We start from the raw sequence: 17976 nt of genomic DNA, 5'->3' as shown, positions 1-17976 counted from the left end.
AAAGTGCTAAGCACACAACAACAACAAAATTTCCATCAAAAAGTGGGGACGAGTAGAACACAAGGTAAGACTATGGATTCTAGGGCCAGTCCACCTGGGCTTGAATCCTGGCTCTGCTTTTTAACCTTCCACGAATTACTTCCCCTCTCTCTGCGCCTGTTAAAGTGGGGGGGGGGGGTGAGTTGGTGATGACAATAGCACCTGGTAGGATTGTTGTGAAGAGTAATTGAATCAATAGGGCTAAGGCTGGGCCAGTAAACAATAAGTGCTCAATAAAGGTTTGCTGTTATTAGGAGATAACTGCAGTAACCAGGTGTTAGATGTGGTGCTCTTGTGGCTGAGGGGAAGGAAAGTTAGGGGCAGGTTCATGGACCTGATCTCATTGGGCTCCTGCAAGAATCCCTGTGTAGGGGCGCCTGGGTGGCTCAGTGGGTTAAGCCGCTGCCCGGCTGGTCATGTAGATGGGATCGAGCCCGCCCACTCTCTGTCAAATTAATAAATAAAATCTTTAAAAAAAAAAAAAAAAATCCCTGTGTAGATGAGAGCGCCCCACATCACAGCGCAGCTCCGCCAGGCCCCGGGCCATGGCTGTCGGCCCGCAGGTCGCGCTCCCCAGCTACAACCGCACCCCTGCCTGTCTCAGGGTCCCTCAGGACCGGCACCCCTGGAGCAGCAGGGAAGAGGGGCAGGGGGCTGAGACCGGGAGAGATCTGGAGGCTTTGAGGAAGGAGGGAGACTCACCAGGGGCTCCTGCGGTGCGACCAGGCCAGCCCGCGAGGGGAAGGGGGGACAACTCCTGTAAAAACGTCATTAGGGGCCTGGGGCGCGGGGCTCTCCCGCCCGCCTTTGCATTTGCAGCCGCTGCATCTGCTGAGCCAGGGGCTTGCGGAGGGAGGTGAGGAGCAGATCGCTCTGGCACCGTTTTGCAAGCGGAGGGGAGACGAGATCGAGGCCCCCGGAGCCGGGCAAGCCCCCGGGGCCGGGACCCACCAGCCGCGGGGGGGCCCGTCCCAGGCCGGGTGATGCGGCGACACCGCCCGCTGGGGGCGTCTTTGGGTGAGCGGCCGGCCCGAGCCCCGGGGCCAGGTCCCCTGCCGGCGCCCGCGGACGCACACGAACCCTTGGAGAACCCGGACGGAGAGCGGCGGTCCCGACCCGGGGCGCCCCAGCCCGCTCCCTCCCGCAGCCGCCCCGCTCCGGGGCCAGAGGGCGCCGATTCCCACCTAATTGTTGGCCGGCCTTGCCGCGGGCAGAGGGGCGGCTGTATTTCTCCTCGCAGCCGCCAGTGCAGGGGATGAGGGCGAGGATGTGTGCTCATAAAATTTATTTCGAGCAAGGTAGCTCCCGGGAGCTTAATCTGATGAGTATTCGAGAGAGAATACATTACGGCTAATGCATGCGCGGGCGGGCGGGCGGCGGAGCTCGGGAGGCGCAGACGGCGGCGGCGGCTCGCTTCGCGGCAGCACCAGCAGCGACCGACCGGCCTCGGCCTTCAGCTTGCGGGTGCTTCCTGCTGGGTCCGGCGGCGCGGCCCAGACTCTGGGTTCTCTGAGGCCTTAGGACTAAGCCGGGGTCCTCGAGTTTGGCAAAAATGAGAGGCTCATTCTAAGGGCCCTTTTTAGGTTAAAAAAAAAAATAATAAAATCTTTCCTACTGTACTCAAACAATGTAGATTTTTTAAGGGGGTTGGCATTTTTAAAAACAAAGATAGCGTAGAAATGATTTGCGAGATCCATAATATTCCAGTAATTGTAAAACTAGATGTCAAGAGCCTCTTATGGGCTCTGCCAGGTCCTGGGTGTACATCCGCACCACTGGGTGAGGAAAGTGTTCTTATCCCCATTTTACAGTTGAGAAAATTGAGCTTGGAGATAGGAAGCAAAGTGCCCAAGGTCCCGCAGTGGGGGGAAATGGGACTTGAACCAAGACCCGATGCTTAAGGTTGGCTAACCCAGCCTGAGAGCTGGAGGGATCGCGCCTCGCCTGGCTGGCTCTACCCCTGTCACTTTATGGAAGGAAGAGGTAGTCTCAAAGCTGCTCTGTACAGTGACAAGGGAGTAGATGAGCCACTGGAGTCTTGTGCTCCGTAACAATTGGGCAAACGGAAATGTCGGAGACACACATTTAGATCCTACAGACAGAGTATGCCTGTGCCGTATGGGATGGACACCTAACGCCCAGAGGACGGTGGGAAGCAGAAGGTCCTGGTGCCAGCTTGTTGATGACATCTGTCAAGTTCAGATTCATCCCTGCCAGTGAGGGGGTGGAGACCTGTGAACTCAGATCCCACACTTCAGGTGACAGCACTCCGTGTAATTATTTTGATTAGTGTGAAATGTAAGCTATCTAGAAATTTTTCCAGGAGCAACAACACAAGCCTTTTTTTTTTTTAAACCTTGCAATAAATTATTACTATTTTTAAATTCAGAGAGCTCACACAGGACAGAGGTTAAAGAGGTCTCCTACCAGAAATAAAGTCATAACCAAAATTTCCATGGAGGTAGAAGATCTCCAAGTCCCTAATAAACTCAACTTATTTCCTGCAGTATTTGATATCACAAGATTCAACTTTAAAAACTGGAATTTAAGCCGGCCCTGGGAGTCATTAAGAGAGAATTTAACCTGTAAACTCAGATTCCGACATGAGGAGTCCTTGCACTTAAAATGAAAATTTTTACCTTATCTACACACAAGTGTTCTTTGGTGATGTTCTCTACTGGGGCTCAGCAGAGAGTAAGACGGTCATAAAAAGACAGCAAAGCCCATGGAACAGCCAAGGAGTCTGGGGAGATGCTGGTCACCCGGTTCAGTGTCCTCCCCATCGGCAGGGCCCAGAGGCTTCTGTGAGTCCCGCAGAGTGACAGGGCTCAAAGCTGTATGGGCAGGGAGAGTCCCTTGGACACGTCCCAGGACACCCACACCCTCACAAACACATATATACACAGACAAACACACATATTTGCCCATACTTAGTATACACACATAGAACACAAACACACATATACATACAAACACTTACACAATCACAAATAAACCAAGATACACCCTGAGACAAACACGAGGGCACCCATACGTACCACATTCACACAGCCATGCACGTTTGCATATACTCAGACATACTTGTAACACACACACCCGGAGGTACACACTCACACATACACATAAACATGCACACACACAGCCTCATACACAAGCTGAGGCTTCGCCGCCCTTCTGGAAAACAGCCAGTTCTTCTGAAGGCTAGCTTCATCTCTGGAAAGGAAACTATCTCCGAAGGAGGGAGCTGTCCAACCCTGGAGCCCTTGGGGAAAGCGAGCATTGAGTGCTACAGAAAGCTAGGGGCGAGCACCTGGTTGGCTCAGTGGATTAAAGCCTCTGCCTTGGGCTCAGGTCCTGGTCCCAGGGTTCTGGAATGGAGCCCCACAACCAGCTCCCTGGGAGCCTGCTTCCCCTGCCCCCCCCCCGCCCCCATCGGCCTCTCTGCTCAGCAGGGAGCCTGCTTCCCTTCCTCTCTGCCTGCCTCTCTGCCTACTTGTGATCTCTGTCAAATAAATAAATAAAACCTTAAAAAAAAAAAAAAGAAAGAAAAGAAAGCTAGGGGCAAGGAGAAACATTTTGTTCCAATACTCTTGGAAAATTGTTGTGAGAATTTGCAAGTTTTCAGTTCTGCTTAGAGTTTACATCTTTAGGTCTGCCAAATTTTTTTTTCTAAGACTTTATTTATTTATTTGACAGACAGAGGTCACAAGTAGGCAGAGAGGCCGATGCGGGCTCGATCCCAGGACTCTGGGACCATGACCTGAGCCAAAGGCAGAGGCTTTAACCCACTGAGCCACCGAGGCGCCCCTGCCAAATTGTTTGTAATAAATCCCAGATCAGAGTCTGATAGACCTGGGTTCATATCTCAGTCGACCATGTAAACCCTCTTGGACAAACGGCTTAACTTCCTTGAGCCTCAGTTTTCTGATCTGTAAAACAGAGATGGTAACACCAGTCTCGCAGGGTTGGCTGCGTGATCACATCAGACGAGCATAAAACTCCTAACCCCATAAGACCGTTGCTCAGCTCACTGGTACCTCCCTTTTCCACTCCCCATGGCCAGTCACCAACAAGATGAATTTATATATTTAAAGTACATTAAAGTCATCTCATGTTTCCTTATTTCCCAATATAATTTCCCCCTCCCTCACTGACCTCCCCCTACACACATAAAACCCTCAAAACTCTCCTCCATCGTTTTACTTCTAAAGCATCTGGCAGATGTACACCCCTTTCTAACCAGCATAATCCCAGAACATGAATAGCACATAATGCAACATTACAAAGTTAAGTCTTTTAGGAACAAAGAAATCTGGCATATTGTTTCCTCCACAGAATGAGGGCAAATTTGCCAGACCTTGGTCTCCACCCCATATATGAAAGGTGAGAATGGAGAGGTGGGTTAGGACCACCGCCAAGTGGACCTCACTTCACTTTTGCTGTTATGTGTTCAGGTAAGAGTGGGTTGAGTTCATATTAACCATTGAGGATTCTAGTATTTTTCTTAGAGATCTTCAAATGTCCAATGGAAAAGTGACTATTTCTTATTTGATGAAAAATGGCTAAAAACCTTTTCTTTGCCTGTAGCCTTAATCTACCTCTTCATCAAGGAAGTTTATAAAGCTCATAACCTCCAATCACCTGAGATACTGCAGTGTGGGCACGAGGGGCTTAGTTTCAGAGTGGCCCATCCAAAAATGGACTCCATTTTAAATACCCAAATTCCTCTATTAGTGAAGTTTCAGAAAACTGGGAAGTAGGTCAAAAAGTCTGATGTGGTCTCTGGCAGACCAAGTCCCCCCCCACCCCCACAGCCCGCCTCACCACCCCCCCCCCACCTTCCGAGTAACATCTAAAAAAGTGTTGTGTGTTTTTATCTCCCCGCTCACGTGTCTTCATTTCCAAGCAACTGCTCTCAAGGAGCAAGGGGCCACCATGAAGCATTTTGGAGACAGTTTGTGTGTGTTTGTTTGATCGATTTTAATTCTTTGAAAAATGGTGTTTTCTATCTCTCTGGTCACGGAAGAGCAAGAAGGTGAAGAAAAACATTTTTTCCACTAAAGAGATGAAAACTAGAACCAACTCACTTGGCAGTAACTTCTAAAATGTACTAAAGAAAGTGCACCTTTCTGGGAAAATGTACTGGAATTTCCATATTTCTGTTGGAATCTTAATGCTGATAAGCACTTTGGTATTTGATATTTGATATTTCTAAAACTAAGTTTTTTTGAGTTATTAGGAATAATGTTGACCCATGTTGAACAATGCCCTGAGATCAGATTAATATTTTCTAAATTTTGTACCTTCATGTTGCCACTTTGGAACACCACTCAGACCCTGCTTTTTAAACTGCCTTTTGGGTGGAGCTCCTCTGTTGGTTTCAGAATTTGACTGAACGACGTCATTCCCACGACAAGGTTTTCCTTGCTTCTTTCAGGATAGGAACCATGATCTATGTTCCAGCGCTCCTGGTGGGGTGGGCAGATCCAGGACACTCCTGGGAGGCTTGGCCCCTCTTGGGACACCCAGGAGCCCTCCAGCCGCTGAGGGCAGCTCAATATGCCTTGGTTCTGGTATTTAAGACTGCCAGCACTCTGAACTTTGTTGAGTACTTGCAAATCTCCAAGTTCATTTACTCTTCTCAGCAACCTTGTGAAAAGTTAACCTCTACATTTAAAAGAACTTCCTGGGGTGCCTGAGGGGCTCAGTCCTCAAGCCTCTGCCTTCAGCTCTGGTCATGATCCCATGGTCCTAGGATTGGGTTCTGCAAGAGCTCCCAGCTCTCTCACTCCCCCTGCTTGTATTCCCTCTCTAGCTATGTCTCTCTCTGTCAAAATAAATAAATAAATATAAATAAAAATAAATAAATAAATAAATAAATAAATAAAAAATAAATAGATGAAATCTTAAAAAAAAAAAAAAAACAACTTCCCAAAGGGTACACAGTTGGGGGCCAAAGTGGGGCTAGAAGTTTCTTTTTGTCCTGCACATGTTCTGGGGCTGACTGAAGACCAAGGCTTCAAACAGGGCTCAAGAAACCCAGTGGCTTTCACTCCAAACTCTTTTGTGGTGACTTCACTCAAGAAGTAAGTAGTTTTGGAACTCATCTTAATTAACATTTTGGCCAATATATGTTTCTCAAACTACATAATTTCATTTGTTTGTTAAGTTTCTTTACTGACTCCACACTGAAAGAAGAAACTAAATGGGGCTTTGAGGAAACACATATACAATGGAAATACTGTATGAAATATTGTTTTCCTTAGAATTCTCCATTCCTTCCCCACATCTAAGGGAGAAGAAGAAGCCTGTGGGACGCCTGGGTGGCTTCCCTGTTTGGCTAAGTAAGGAAGAGTCCCGCATCGGGCTCCCAGCCTGTTCTCCTCGTTCATACTCTCTCTCACTGTCTCTCTCTCAAGTAAATAAATAAAATCTTTAAAAAAAAAAAAAAAAAAAAAAAAGAAGGAAGCCTGTTCCCAAAAGGCAGGCTGGGGAAAGCCCCCTCAGTCAGGGGTGGGGGGAGGTGGGGGGGACATTAATTTAGTCTGGGAGTGACTAATTCTAAAGTGTATCAACATATGGCCACAGGACATAACCAAGCATGGCATCCTGCCTGCTAAAAGTCACACCTAGCTTCTGGGATATCCAAGTCTAAGGAATTATAACAGAGGTATAATTAAAATTTAATTAAAAGTTCTATTCCTGGGGCACCTGGGTGGCTCAGTGGGTTAAGCCTCTGCCTTCAGCTCAGGTCATGATCTTGGGGTTCTGGGACTGAACCCCCACATCAGGCTCTCTGCTCAGCAGAGAACCTGCTTCCCCCCGCATCCCCACCTCTGCCTCTCTGCTTACTTGTGATCTCTGTCTGTCAAAAAAAAAAATTTTTTTTTTCTATTCCTGGATCCATATTTCACAAATAAAACTTTCCACTTCAAAGTTGCCATCATCGCCACGAACAATAAAATCCTGTTTTCTGGTCCCAACTCCCCCTTTCAATGCCCTGATCATTGTGACTGATGGAAAGGGAACGGAGGACTAATCCCTCTTTGCAGTCCACATTCAGGGTGAGCCTGAGACTCAGGAAGTGCTGTACCTGAAAATCATGACGCTATGTGTGTCTGGGTTCCCCCCTCCGCGCTTTATTTTCCATCTCCCTACTAAGAACAATTCATTTTATTGAACAATTTATAGCTTCCTTTTTCATATTTCCTCCTATTCTAAACTCATGTATCTTGAAGAGACCATAACACAGTCTTCCCAAATACTTTATACATTTTCTTCATAACTTAGTAAGAATTATCCCATAAACAACACAACCAAAGCACAAAATTCCAATATTAATTCTTCAAAACTTAAGCAGAAAAGGTATATTAAACATCATGGTATTTTGTGATGGTGATGAATCATTAAATAGAGACACACAAATCCTGAGAAAAGCTTAATTAAAAAAAAAAACCTAGTGTTGCATTTAAGGTAAATCATACTCTCTATTATAATTATGTTTGCTTACATACTTTAAAAATACATCAACCCACAGGTCTCATCTAATTTCTAGTCTTTCCTAGTTTGTGTGTGTGTGTGTCTTGACGAATGACTAAACACTAGGAAACAAGTCAGAAAAGCCTTCTCATGTCAGAAATGACTGTGCCTAATGTTTTTTCCCTCCACTCGTCCTTCAGAATCCTCCCCCCCACAACAGATTTTATTTGTTTCACTTGGTGGTTTGGGGTCCCTCTGACAAGCTCCTTTGTTCTATTTCTGCTTAAGCAGCTCAAAAAATAGTAACCTTTTCAATATAAAGATCAAATCCGAAAGTATCCTGGAGACAACTTCGATGTTAACCATTTTAAGGCTGAATTTGGACAACATTTTAACAGGAGTCCTATCGTCAATAAAAGACAGAATGTAAATATGCATTTGCAGGTATGGGATTATCTTCTAGATTACATATTCACACAGAAGTAATGCTACTCAGTAGGATATCGAATCTTCTGGTGATTGCAAATAAAACAAAGTCGCCTTAAACAAATCCGTGACAGTCTATGGAAATGTTGTGGACACCTCTCTGTTTCCACTCCATCTTCGCATTTAATCATTGCTAAATCTCCACGATGGGTTTTTCTGATGTCTCATTCCGTAGCAATATTCCATATGTTTGGCAACCTCTCCCTCATAAGGAGAAACTTTCAATTAATTTGGCTGCAAGTTTTGTCTCTATTAAGCTATTCCCAGAACCCATCCCTTAACCCTCTAACATTATAATTAAAGTAAATTATACTTTAAAGGCATTTGGGGGTGAGCTACCGCAGTAAAACATCTGTGGCTAGTGAAACATCCCGACTGACTGACGGAGGGAAGGGGGCTGAGGAAATCTGAGAGACGAAATCCACCAAAATAACAACAGGACTAAGGACTTGCCTCCCAAGATGATTTTCCAATCCGCCATTAATACAGTTAACCTGGAGTACATTTTCCAAGGGAGAATCAATTCCAATTTTGCCAATTAAACCCAACCCGTCTGCCTGCTCCCAAGAACAGTGCCTCAAAATGGTTCATTTGTGCTCCATTTTGATCAGGGCTCTTGCAGAATTCAGGACCTTAAAAAAGGGACAAAATCTCACAGCAGCATCTACTTTAGATGACTTTTTTCCTACTATAAACAACAATAGCCCAGCTCCTGGGCAGCTTCTGTCCTGGACCCAGAAACTGCCCTTCCTTCCAAGGCTCCAAAAAAGGGGTTGGGGGTGAGGGACCCCATCACCCTTCAGCCTGCTCAACAGTCAACCTCTAACAAAAGCCCTGTGCTGTGAGTTCCTGCAGGAACCCGAGTGTACCCTCCCCCGCTGCAAAGACCTCACAAAAGAAGGAAGGAAGAAACAAGGAAAGGAAGAAAGGAAGACAAGAAAGGAGAAGGAAGAGACACGTGAGCCACATTGGAATTTTACGAACAGCAGCAGTTCACTCACATCTGTGTCCTGGGTATTGTTAACACTCATTTCAGAAAGAAAAAGGCAGAAAATCATCACAGAAGGACACCTGCACTCGCCACCCCCACCATCTCCGAACCCCGCATCTGGTGCTACCACAGCAAGCTGCTGTTTGTCTCTGTCCAACCTTGTTTCCCAAAGTGGATATTATTCCTCCCGACCCGTGGACAGCTAAACTGTTTCCAAATCTCTCCCATTCCAAAGCTTCTCAGCTCTAATCCTGATCAATTTCCCTAAATGAAAGCGATGCTATAAGGTCCCTCCACCCAAGGCCACCAACCCTCCCCATCCACAACTCTTCAATTTGGAGGAAACTAGTCTCCCCGGCCAGAGAAATCCACCAAATAGCCATCACTGCTGAACAAAACAAGAAGCTCAAAGTAGTCTTCTTAACAACGTGAGAGAAAGGTTAGTCCCCGTTAACTAATTTTGCATCCCGGCAGGACTGCAGGTGTGACCCTCCCTCCCCCCCTTCCTCCAGGCCAGCCGCAGCGCGGGTGTCCCTCTGGGCTCAGCCTGCTAATGCGGTGCTAAGTACTCACTAATTGACTGTAGCACACAGTGAAAGGGCACTAAATCCGAGGCAAATGGGAAGTTAGGACAATGGGAGTATTTAGGACTTGAGGCTGTCTACACCTGGTCAGCGGGGGTCATCAGGTCACTGTTCAAAACCCAAGACGCTCCGTGAACCGTGTTTTGTCTACTCGCTGGTGCTTTGCCGGTTTCCTGTCTCCCTGGACCCCCACCTCACCTCTAAGAGGCTGCAATTAAAAAAAAAAAAAAGACTCTGGTATTTATTTGCAGTAGTGTATGTAGGCGGTCTCCAAGACGTCTTGAGGACTCGCTTTGCTCTAATCCCCTGAGCATTCAGCCAACATTCTTGCCTTAACCCTGCTTCGTTTTTGGCGTGTCAGGAGGGAGGTACACCTAGCATTTGGTCTTCCTTCTACTTCCCGCCACTCCCGGTTTTATCCCGCCCGGCCTGGCCAGTAATTCCTCTCCTTCCTGATTAGTTTCACTCTTCAGATCCCGTTAAAGGACACTCACTCCGGCACCTAAAAAATGTAAAAAAAAAAAAAAAAAAAGTCCCATTCCGGATGAAGCCAACCTGGCTGGAGCGCCGCAGACTGAAGCCTGCGCACGGTCCGCGGCTTCCTTCATAAGCAGGTGCAACCTGCGGCCGGCGCCGTTGCGCCTTTCCCCGCACACACAGGGGCACCGACGACCTCCCCAGGTCGAATTTAATTTACTGCATCCGCTGCCCGGATAGAAACCTCATTTCTCTTGAGCCGGCCACGTTTCCAGCTGTCGTCGAGGTCCGCTAAGCGCTGGGAGCAGGGCGGGGAGCCGAGGCTCGAACCCGGACTGCGCGCGCGGGGTGCGCGGAATGCGCCGACCCCGGCTGCCTCCAGCATCCGTGCATAAGGAGCCGCTGCCCAAATGAGGGGGGAAATGCTTTTCAAGGGTTAAAGTCCCGGAAAGCCTTGGGCCGCTGGCTTTGGAGTTTAGTTATGTCTTCCCAGATGCTGGCGAGAAATGGGTAAGGGGAGAAGGAGGTGTCGGTCCGGCCTCCCCGGGCGCGCTGTCGGCTCTCCGGCTTACACCGCCTTTCCCCGCGGGTAAAGTCTCGGCCGCCGCTCCAAAGGGGCAGAAAATGGGACCCAGGCTTGGCCAGTCCCCGCTCTCTGGGGCCGTTCCGGAGACTATGCCGAGAAATGGAACGGGCAAGGTGGATGGAAGGAAAGGGCCGAGGCGCAGGAATGCCGAACGTGGCGCGGTGTGGACACAGAGGTCGCCCGTACCTTGCCCCCTTCGCAGGCACAACCTCTACCTCGGGCTGCGGGACGCGGGAGGCGCAAAGCTGACTCTCCCAGATGGGCCGTTCTGTCCGCACTTGCTTCCACCGGCAAGCCCTTAACACCCAAGGCGCCCGTCGAGCCAGCGCCCGGCACCCGCAGGTGCGCAGCAAACGCCTGTTGAAGGAATTCATCGCCAGCTCGCTGGGCCACCCCCGCCACCAGCACCAGGCCTGCGCCTACCCCCGGGAGGGGGTGGGCGGGGAAGGAGCTCTGTCCCGGTCGCGCAGGGGTCACACAGGTCGCGATCCCGGACCCAAGCCTGGCGATCCAGCCCAGCCCCGCCAGGCCCTGGTTTTCCACTACCCCGCCCGGGGAACATGCGAGGAAACAACTCGAGTTGGGTCGCGGTCCCAACTCTTCTCAGTCCCGACATCTCCATCCAGTCCCCGCACACTGGGGGCCGCTCGGTGCAGACCTTCGCCCCTCACTCGTCCCGCCTGCCAGCTCCCTGTCCGTTTACATCGTTAATTCCGCTCCCTGGGCGCACTGGGGCCGCGCACTGCCAAGGAGGGCTCCCCTCCGCCCTCGCCGCCCTGTTTGATCGAGACAGTGGAACCCGGGAGGTCGGAGCCTGCTCGCCCCTGGGGCGCCCCGGGCCACCCAGCTCCGCAGCGAGGCGCTGCCGTGGTCACCCGGGTTTCTCCAAATTCCCCTCCGGGTGGGGCGAAGCTCTGGCCCGAGGCTGGGGTGGGATCCTCCAGCTTAGGGTATCGGAATCCCCAATCCTTAAGGCCTGGTCTGCCGGCGGAGACAGCCACCAGTCTGACCTTTAAAAGTTGGCTCGTGCAGGACAATATTTTTGTGAGCAGGTTAGGAGATTTGTGGTGCCCAGGACTGCTGTCTGAATTTCTGTATCGAAATCTGAATCAATCAATATCTTTCTGTCTCTCCATATATATAATATATGGCGATATATATCATATAATAAATTTTTCCCTTGTTTTTCTTTCCGGCGCGACCAGAAAAGGCAGGAATGGAAAGAAGCTGGAATAGCTTCTCCCGAGTTTGAGTGAGTCTGCAAGAAGGATGATAATGTCAGGAAAGAGGACTCGGATGCAATCCGAGCCGGAAGATTGACCCCACGCACCCGCCGGCGGCCCCGAAGAGAAGAAAGGAGCGTGGGGCTTCTTAGAGAAGTTCTTCACCCAGATCCTACCACATACAAAACCAAATACCCTTTACTCACAACTTCGGGGTTCGGAAGAGCTGCCAGAAGTCGGTCTTCTGGGAGATAAGGGTGGGATGAGAGGTGCCCTACACTTGTGACCCATTTATCGCTCCCTGCCTGGACCCAGCGGGCGGCTCCTTTCTCCCACCAGCGTGGCCACCTCTTCAGCCAGCAACCGGGGCCATCGGGGGCCATTGTCCTTCCCCGCGGTGCCCGGAGAAACTACGTGGGAGACAGACCAAAACCGAGGGCAAGGGGCGATAAAATGTTCACCTCCCTGTATGTCCCTCACTGTTCCAAGTCCTCGAGGCGTGCAAGGGGGGCCAGCGGGGCCCAGAAGCGTGGGGGAAACTGATGAGTTTAGGGAAGAGACAGATTCCGAGGAGGAGGCATTCACAGAATTCAATGTTGCTCCCAGGTCAGAAACTGTGAGAATCTGGACCTGGCGTTTCTACAGCCCAGAGGGAGGCAGCAGGAAAGACCCGAGCAGAGCAGGTTTCGTCCATCATGAGAGAGAGAGACCCGTCATCCTAATCGTGGGACAAGAAGCTGGGACCTGCCAGCTTAGGGCAAGGTCCCTTTCTGAACCTATCCACCTACCCAGAAAAAAAACCCACTCAAGGCCGCGGGCCCATGCTGGACAGGACCTCGGCCCGCCGTGCTGGACGTGAACCCCGAGGGTGCAGCCTCACACAACCGGGCTCCCACCACCGAGAGCAAGGAGCCAGGGGCTTTGAGTTCCTCAAACACTGACCAGAGGCAGGAGCTGAGCTACCCAGCAACCCATGGGAGACTTAAGGGGGTGGGCTCTACCTCCCTACCCCAAGGTGATCTCAGGGTCTGGGGTGGGGGATTGCTCCCAGACTCTTCCCGCCGATTCTTTCAGAGCTTCTCATCCCAGGCTGATGCCCCTCAAACAGACGAAGATCTTCAAGCTTGTCTGGAGAAGTCTGAACCGAGGGTGGGCCCCACCAGGCCACCCCAGAGCTGTGAAAGCTGTGAGGCTCTCATGGGCCCTGCACCGCCTCCCTGCTCGGGGAAGCAGGACGAGAGTGACCATGCTGGCAAGTCTGCCCAGGAGCGAACAGTGGCGGGAGGTGGCTGGGGCGGGGGTGGGGGGTGGTGCAGGGAGCGAGGAATAAGCCCGCCCAGGGAGGACTTATTACATTACTTGGTTAACACTTTCCTTAAGGGAGTGCACCTCACCCACCCACAAAAGAATATTCGGACTGGTTCCAAAACAAACTGTATTCAAACTCATAAAATGCCCCATCAGGTATGAGGCCAGGGCACCAGAGGGACCCAGGTTGGGGGACTCCAAAGTGCTCCATCTGTCATGGCTCAGGGTAAAGAAATTAAATACACCTATGTGTGTGCCCTGCGTTGGGAGGGAGAGAATATAGGGGTGCGGTGTGGGGAGACCCAAACCTTCCAGTGTGGGGTTGGACCTTTGTTGGACAGCTTTTCTGTCCGATATCCCAAGGTTTAAACACCGACAGGCTTGGGATGACACTTTTTCTTCCCTGAGGTCTAAGGGTTTGTCCCCCACCCCCATGGACAGTTGTTAGGCCAGTGGCCCCCAGGTTCCAGAAGAGAATGGTGGTGTTTATGCGTGTGAGGGGACCACACCCCACCTATGCCCAGTTCTCTGCACCAACAGCGTGATGGCCAGCAGCCACATCTACTGGAAGGGGATGAGCATGTTCCTGCACACGTCCCCCCTAAAAAAGCTGGACTCCAAGTCTTCAGGGATTGGGGCCCTCAATTTTAGCCACTGCTTCCTTCAACAGGCCCCAGAACCGGGACAAGACAAAAGGAAGGGCAGACCAGGCCCTCCTGGTTCAGCATTGCCTCTGCTGGGCAGGCCTGGGACGAGAGTCCCACTCTCTACTTCATTGAGTTCTCCACAGCTGGAACCCAGACTTGAGCCCCAATGAACTGTAGCTCTGAAGGCAAGTTCTGAGCATTTTAGGAAATTGAGTTCCTGATGTTGAAATCAAAGTTGCCTCTGAGCAAGAGAAACAAAACGTGAGACATATAAGAGTGTGCGTTGAGCATCCCAAGAAAGGCTGTCCGAGCAAAGTGGACTGCCCTTTGCGGTCCTGGCAGGCCACCTACGGACCACAACTGTTAAAGCACTGAGGTACTGGGTGACACCGCAGGGAGTCACACACCCCGTTCTGCCCCCTCACACGCTCCCCTCACTCCCGCAGAGCTACAATCCGTCTAAGGACTTGAAGCGCCTTTGCCAGAGGCTGTGTTTCTGTTTCTGCGGGGGCTGAGAACGCACTCCCTGCTTGCACTCCCTCCTTGCCCGTGGTGGGCTGGGGGCAGTGAGGGCAGCAGCAAACCCCAAAGCCTTCTACAGACTCATCTAGGTCAGCAGGAAACCTCCCAAGGCGCGGTGCAGACGTGGAACTGTTTGCCAGCAGTTAATAGGGAAAGACACAAAGGATTAACTGTAGGATATAGTCAGAGCACAGCCTACCTAGATTTGGGTGAAGCTATCCCCTTCTAGTTCCCTCTCAAAAACTTCCCAGGAAGCCCAGGACGCACGCTCGCCAGTTTGCCCTTTGAGTTATGGCCTAGGCAGAATCCTTGCCGGGAAAACCCAGGGCGCCGGAGGGCGCGGGAGGGCGCAGGAGGGGGCAGCCTTGCGCCCTTCTGGTTCGTAGGTAGATAGACACCATTATTTTATTTACTTAAAATAAGCCTTGAGGACGTGGCTACCGCTCCACTAAAGAAATCGCGGTTGGAAGCACAGTCCCTTGGCAAGCCGAACGAGGAAACCTTTCCCTCTCCAAGGTGCGCAGGGGTGTTCCGCAGAGCCCGCGAGGGGTAAGGCAGGACTCACTAGGCGCCCGCCGTGCGCGCGCGATGCCCCGGAACCTGCTCCGGCCTCTGCACGGATTGTCCACCCAAGACACTATTTGGGAGTGCGGGACAGAGGCAGATTCCCTCCGGGAAAAAGCCTAAGCGCGCACACCCAAACACATGCAGAGCCCTGGGAATAAACACGCCTCGAGCTCCTGCAGTTTTGCTAATATCGGGCGCTGGAAAGAAAGTGAGTGGGCGAGCCAAGTACCCAAATACCCTATGTGCACCCTATGTATCTTCCTGCCGAGTCCAAGCCGTCCGGAAAGTATGTCCTCGCGTGCGCAAAGGCTGTACCCCGAGTTCACAACTTCGTCCCGGCGCTTCTCCCTCCCCTGCATTCCTCGGCTAGCTGGAACAAGGCGAGTTGACTTCCTCGCTGGAAGAAGCAGGCAGTCCCCAGCGGCGCAGGCTGCGGGCGCCGCGGGCAGCAGCCGCTGAGGACGCACCAGGCGCGCACGCCCAGCGCGCGGGGACAGAGCGTGTGGCCTGGGCTTCCGCGCCGCCAGCCCCGGGGGCGGGGGACGCGCTTTCCAACTTCCCGCCAGCTGGGGTGAAGTTGCACTAGCGGTACTTCGAGCTTTGACCGTAACCCCAGGAGAGAGGATGATTTACGGGGGCTACCCCAACCCTCAGGCCTGGCCTGCAGTTCGTTCCCCTGGTGTCCCCAGACAGCACTCTCCCAACGGTCCTAGAAAAGCCATGGGCTGGAGATGCGGGGTTCGGTACCCTCGGCTGGCCTCGAGCACGATCGCGAGGCTTTCACTTTCGGCCCCCAAAGCCAAGAGCCAGACCCTTTAAACGCACTCTGGCCAGTGCCCCTGCCCTGTGACCGCCTCTGCGCCGGGGCCGGCGGCCCCTCGCCCCTCCCGGCCCCTCCGGTAGAGGCTACACGCAGCGTCCGACCCGCCCCGTATCGGCCACGGCTGCTGGCTGTCTTGTTATTAAATTAAATCAGCGAGAAAGGGGGGTGTCTTACGTTGCATCGGCACACCAAGCATCTCCGGGAGCCCCTTGACAGCCCCCTCCGCGGGGACAGCTGCGCTCTGCATCATCTCGGAGCGAGAGCCAGTGAGTCGCAGTCTACGGAGATCTCTTGCTCTCTCGCTTAAGCTGGATTCAGAAATTTGAAAATAATAATAAAAAACCCAACCAGGCCGCCGAAGTCGCGGTGGAAGCCGGACCCTCCGCCTCTCCGGGAGGATTCCACAGGCTGGCTGGCCCCCTCCCCCCGCCAGTCCTCAGTCTGTTTCAAATCCCTTTGATCTCGCTCTCCTGGGTAGGTGCACATCCCGGGTAGAGGAGACGCTGTTGCTGCAGCTCTGGCTTTTTTCCCCTCCTCCTTCCCCCGCCCGCTTCTCTCCCCCTCCCCCTCCACCCTTCGCGTGCCGGCCGCCCGGGAGGCCGCGGTCACCCAGGCATTTTGATTCATTCACACTGCAGGAACGGCCGTGACGTCGCTTTCCGCAGGGAGGCCCGCCCTCCAGCCAATCCCCGCACCCGGCAGCGGGCCGCGGACCCGGCCGGAGCTGGGGTCCCGGTGCCGGGAGTGCGGAGGGCCGCGCGGGGGGGGGGGGCGGGGCCGCCCAGGACGGGGCGGGGCCTCGCGGAACGTCGTGTCCCCCCACCCGCTCCCGGCCCTGCGCCCCGCCGTGCGGGCTCGCGCCCCGGGTATAAATACTGCGGCGGGCACGGCCCCGGCAGCAGGTGCTCCTGGACGGCGGAGCCCGGGGCTTGCCGGTTTCCATGGGTCCTGCGGGGGTTTCGGACTCGGCGGGTGGCTCATGTGCCAATGCCCCTCCATTCGGACCAAAGGGTGGGGAAGGGCGTGGCAGACCCTCCGAAGGCCCGGGCCGCACCGCGGTCTTCGCTCGCGCGCTCTCGGTCCCGGGCTTCTCTCCGCCCGGGACTCCATCCTCTAACGCCTCCTCTTCTCTAGCTAGTTCCTTTCCCGCCGGCGCTCCTCAGCCCTTGCTCTTGCTCCCCCGCGTCTGGCCGAGGCGAGACCAGGGACAGTCCGCACTCGGCCAGCAAGGCTCGAGCCACGCCGCGGGCGGCGGCGGGCGGGGGAAGGCGGCGGGGGTCTGCGCGCCGAGGGGATCGGGCGCGGACTCCCGATGCGCGCCCCCGCTCGCCGCGGCCTGCGGCGGGGAGTCCGCGCTTGCCTCTTCCTTGGCCCCGACGGGTCCCCGCGCCCTTTGGCTGCGGGCTGCCGGCGCCGCTCTGCTGCCCACGCCGGCTCCGCTGGGTCCTGTCCTCGGTCCCCAGGGACCGCACTGCCTCGCTTGCTGCGGCTGCGGGCGCTTTGAACCTTTCGGACCTCGTGCTTTCGGGGCGGCAGCGCGCACGCGGACACCCGGGCTAACCGAGGAAGGCGCGTGTGTTGCTTATTGTATGTACAAGGCACACTTGCACACTTAAATCCGACGCAAGGTCCTGGCGGAAATAAGACAGAAGGCCCACCTCCGGGGCAGGTCGCCACCAGGGTTCTCTAATGCTTCATCAGTGAGCTCGACGCCGCTTGGCTGCAGGTGCGGGAAGCCCACCTCCTCTGCCACGGGACCCAGAGGCTCCACGGATCCCACCCCCGCGACGCCCCCAACCTGAATTCGTTCCGGAGACGTAGCCTGATGTGCCCTTCTAGCCAAGTCAAGTCCAGCTCGGGCGGGGAAGGGGACGGTGTGCCCCCTCCAACCTAAGAGAGCGTCCCCCGCTTTTTCTCCAGGCGTTGTCTCTAAACAAGGGACACCAGGCGCGGTGAGGGATGAACGTGACGGGGGGGAGGAGGGCACGGTCATCTCTTAGAATTTGTCTTCAATGAAGTCACAGTGACTTTTCTGTCTCCTGGGACTGGGTTGGCATCACCTCTTGCCCTGTTGACCTGCCTGCGAGGTGACTCCAATATGCAAGAGACCCGGCAACATTTTCGATGTTTACCAAAAAAAAAATTTTTTTTTACAAAAAATGTAACTAGCAAACACGGGAAAATGCCACCCTCACTAGCAATCAAAGACACGTAAAAGGAAAACATCATAGTACATACTTCTGT

The 17976-nt window shown here is 53.0% G+C and overlaps 1 protein-coding gene across 1 annotated transcript in view; it reads right to left on the bottom strand.

Annotated features, from left to right (window-relative positions):
- LHX4 (LIM homeobox 4) overlaps positions 1–16192 on the bottom strand; it is a 42185-nt gene extending 25993 nt beyond the window's left edge. The window contains exon 1 of the mRNA XM_004767892.3: positions 15907–16192. Coding sequence (XP_004767949.2) covers positions 15907–15982 — 76 coding nt within the window. The 5' untranslated portion in view covers positions 15983–16192. The remainder of the gene's footprint in view (positions 1–15906) is intronic.
- Between the last annotated feature and the right edge of the window lie 1784 nt (positions 16193–17976).

The sequence above is a fragment of the Mustela putorius genome, unplaced genomic scaffold (assembly GCF_011764305.1).
Source record: "Mustela putorius furo isolate JIRA1106 unplaced genomic scaffold, ASM1176430v1.1 tig00537335_pilon_pilon_pilon, whole genome shotgun sequence".
Classification (NCBI taxonomy): domain Eukaryota; kingdom Metazoa; phylum Chordata; class Mammalia; order Carnivora; family Mustelidae; genus Mustela; species Mustela putorius.
Note: the sequence above shows the minus strand (reverse complement) of the source record. Positions and strands in the feature narration are given on the sequence as shown.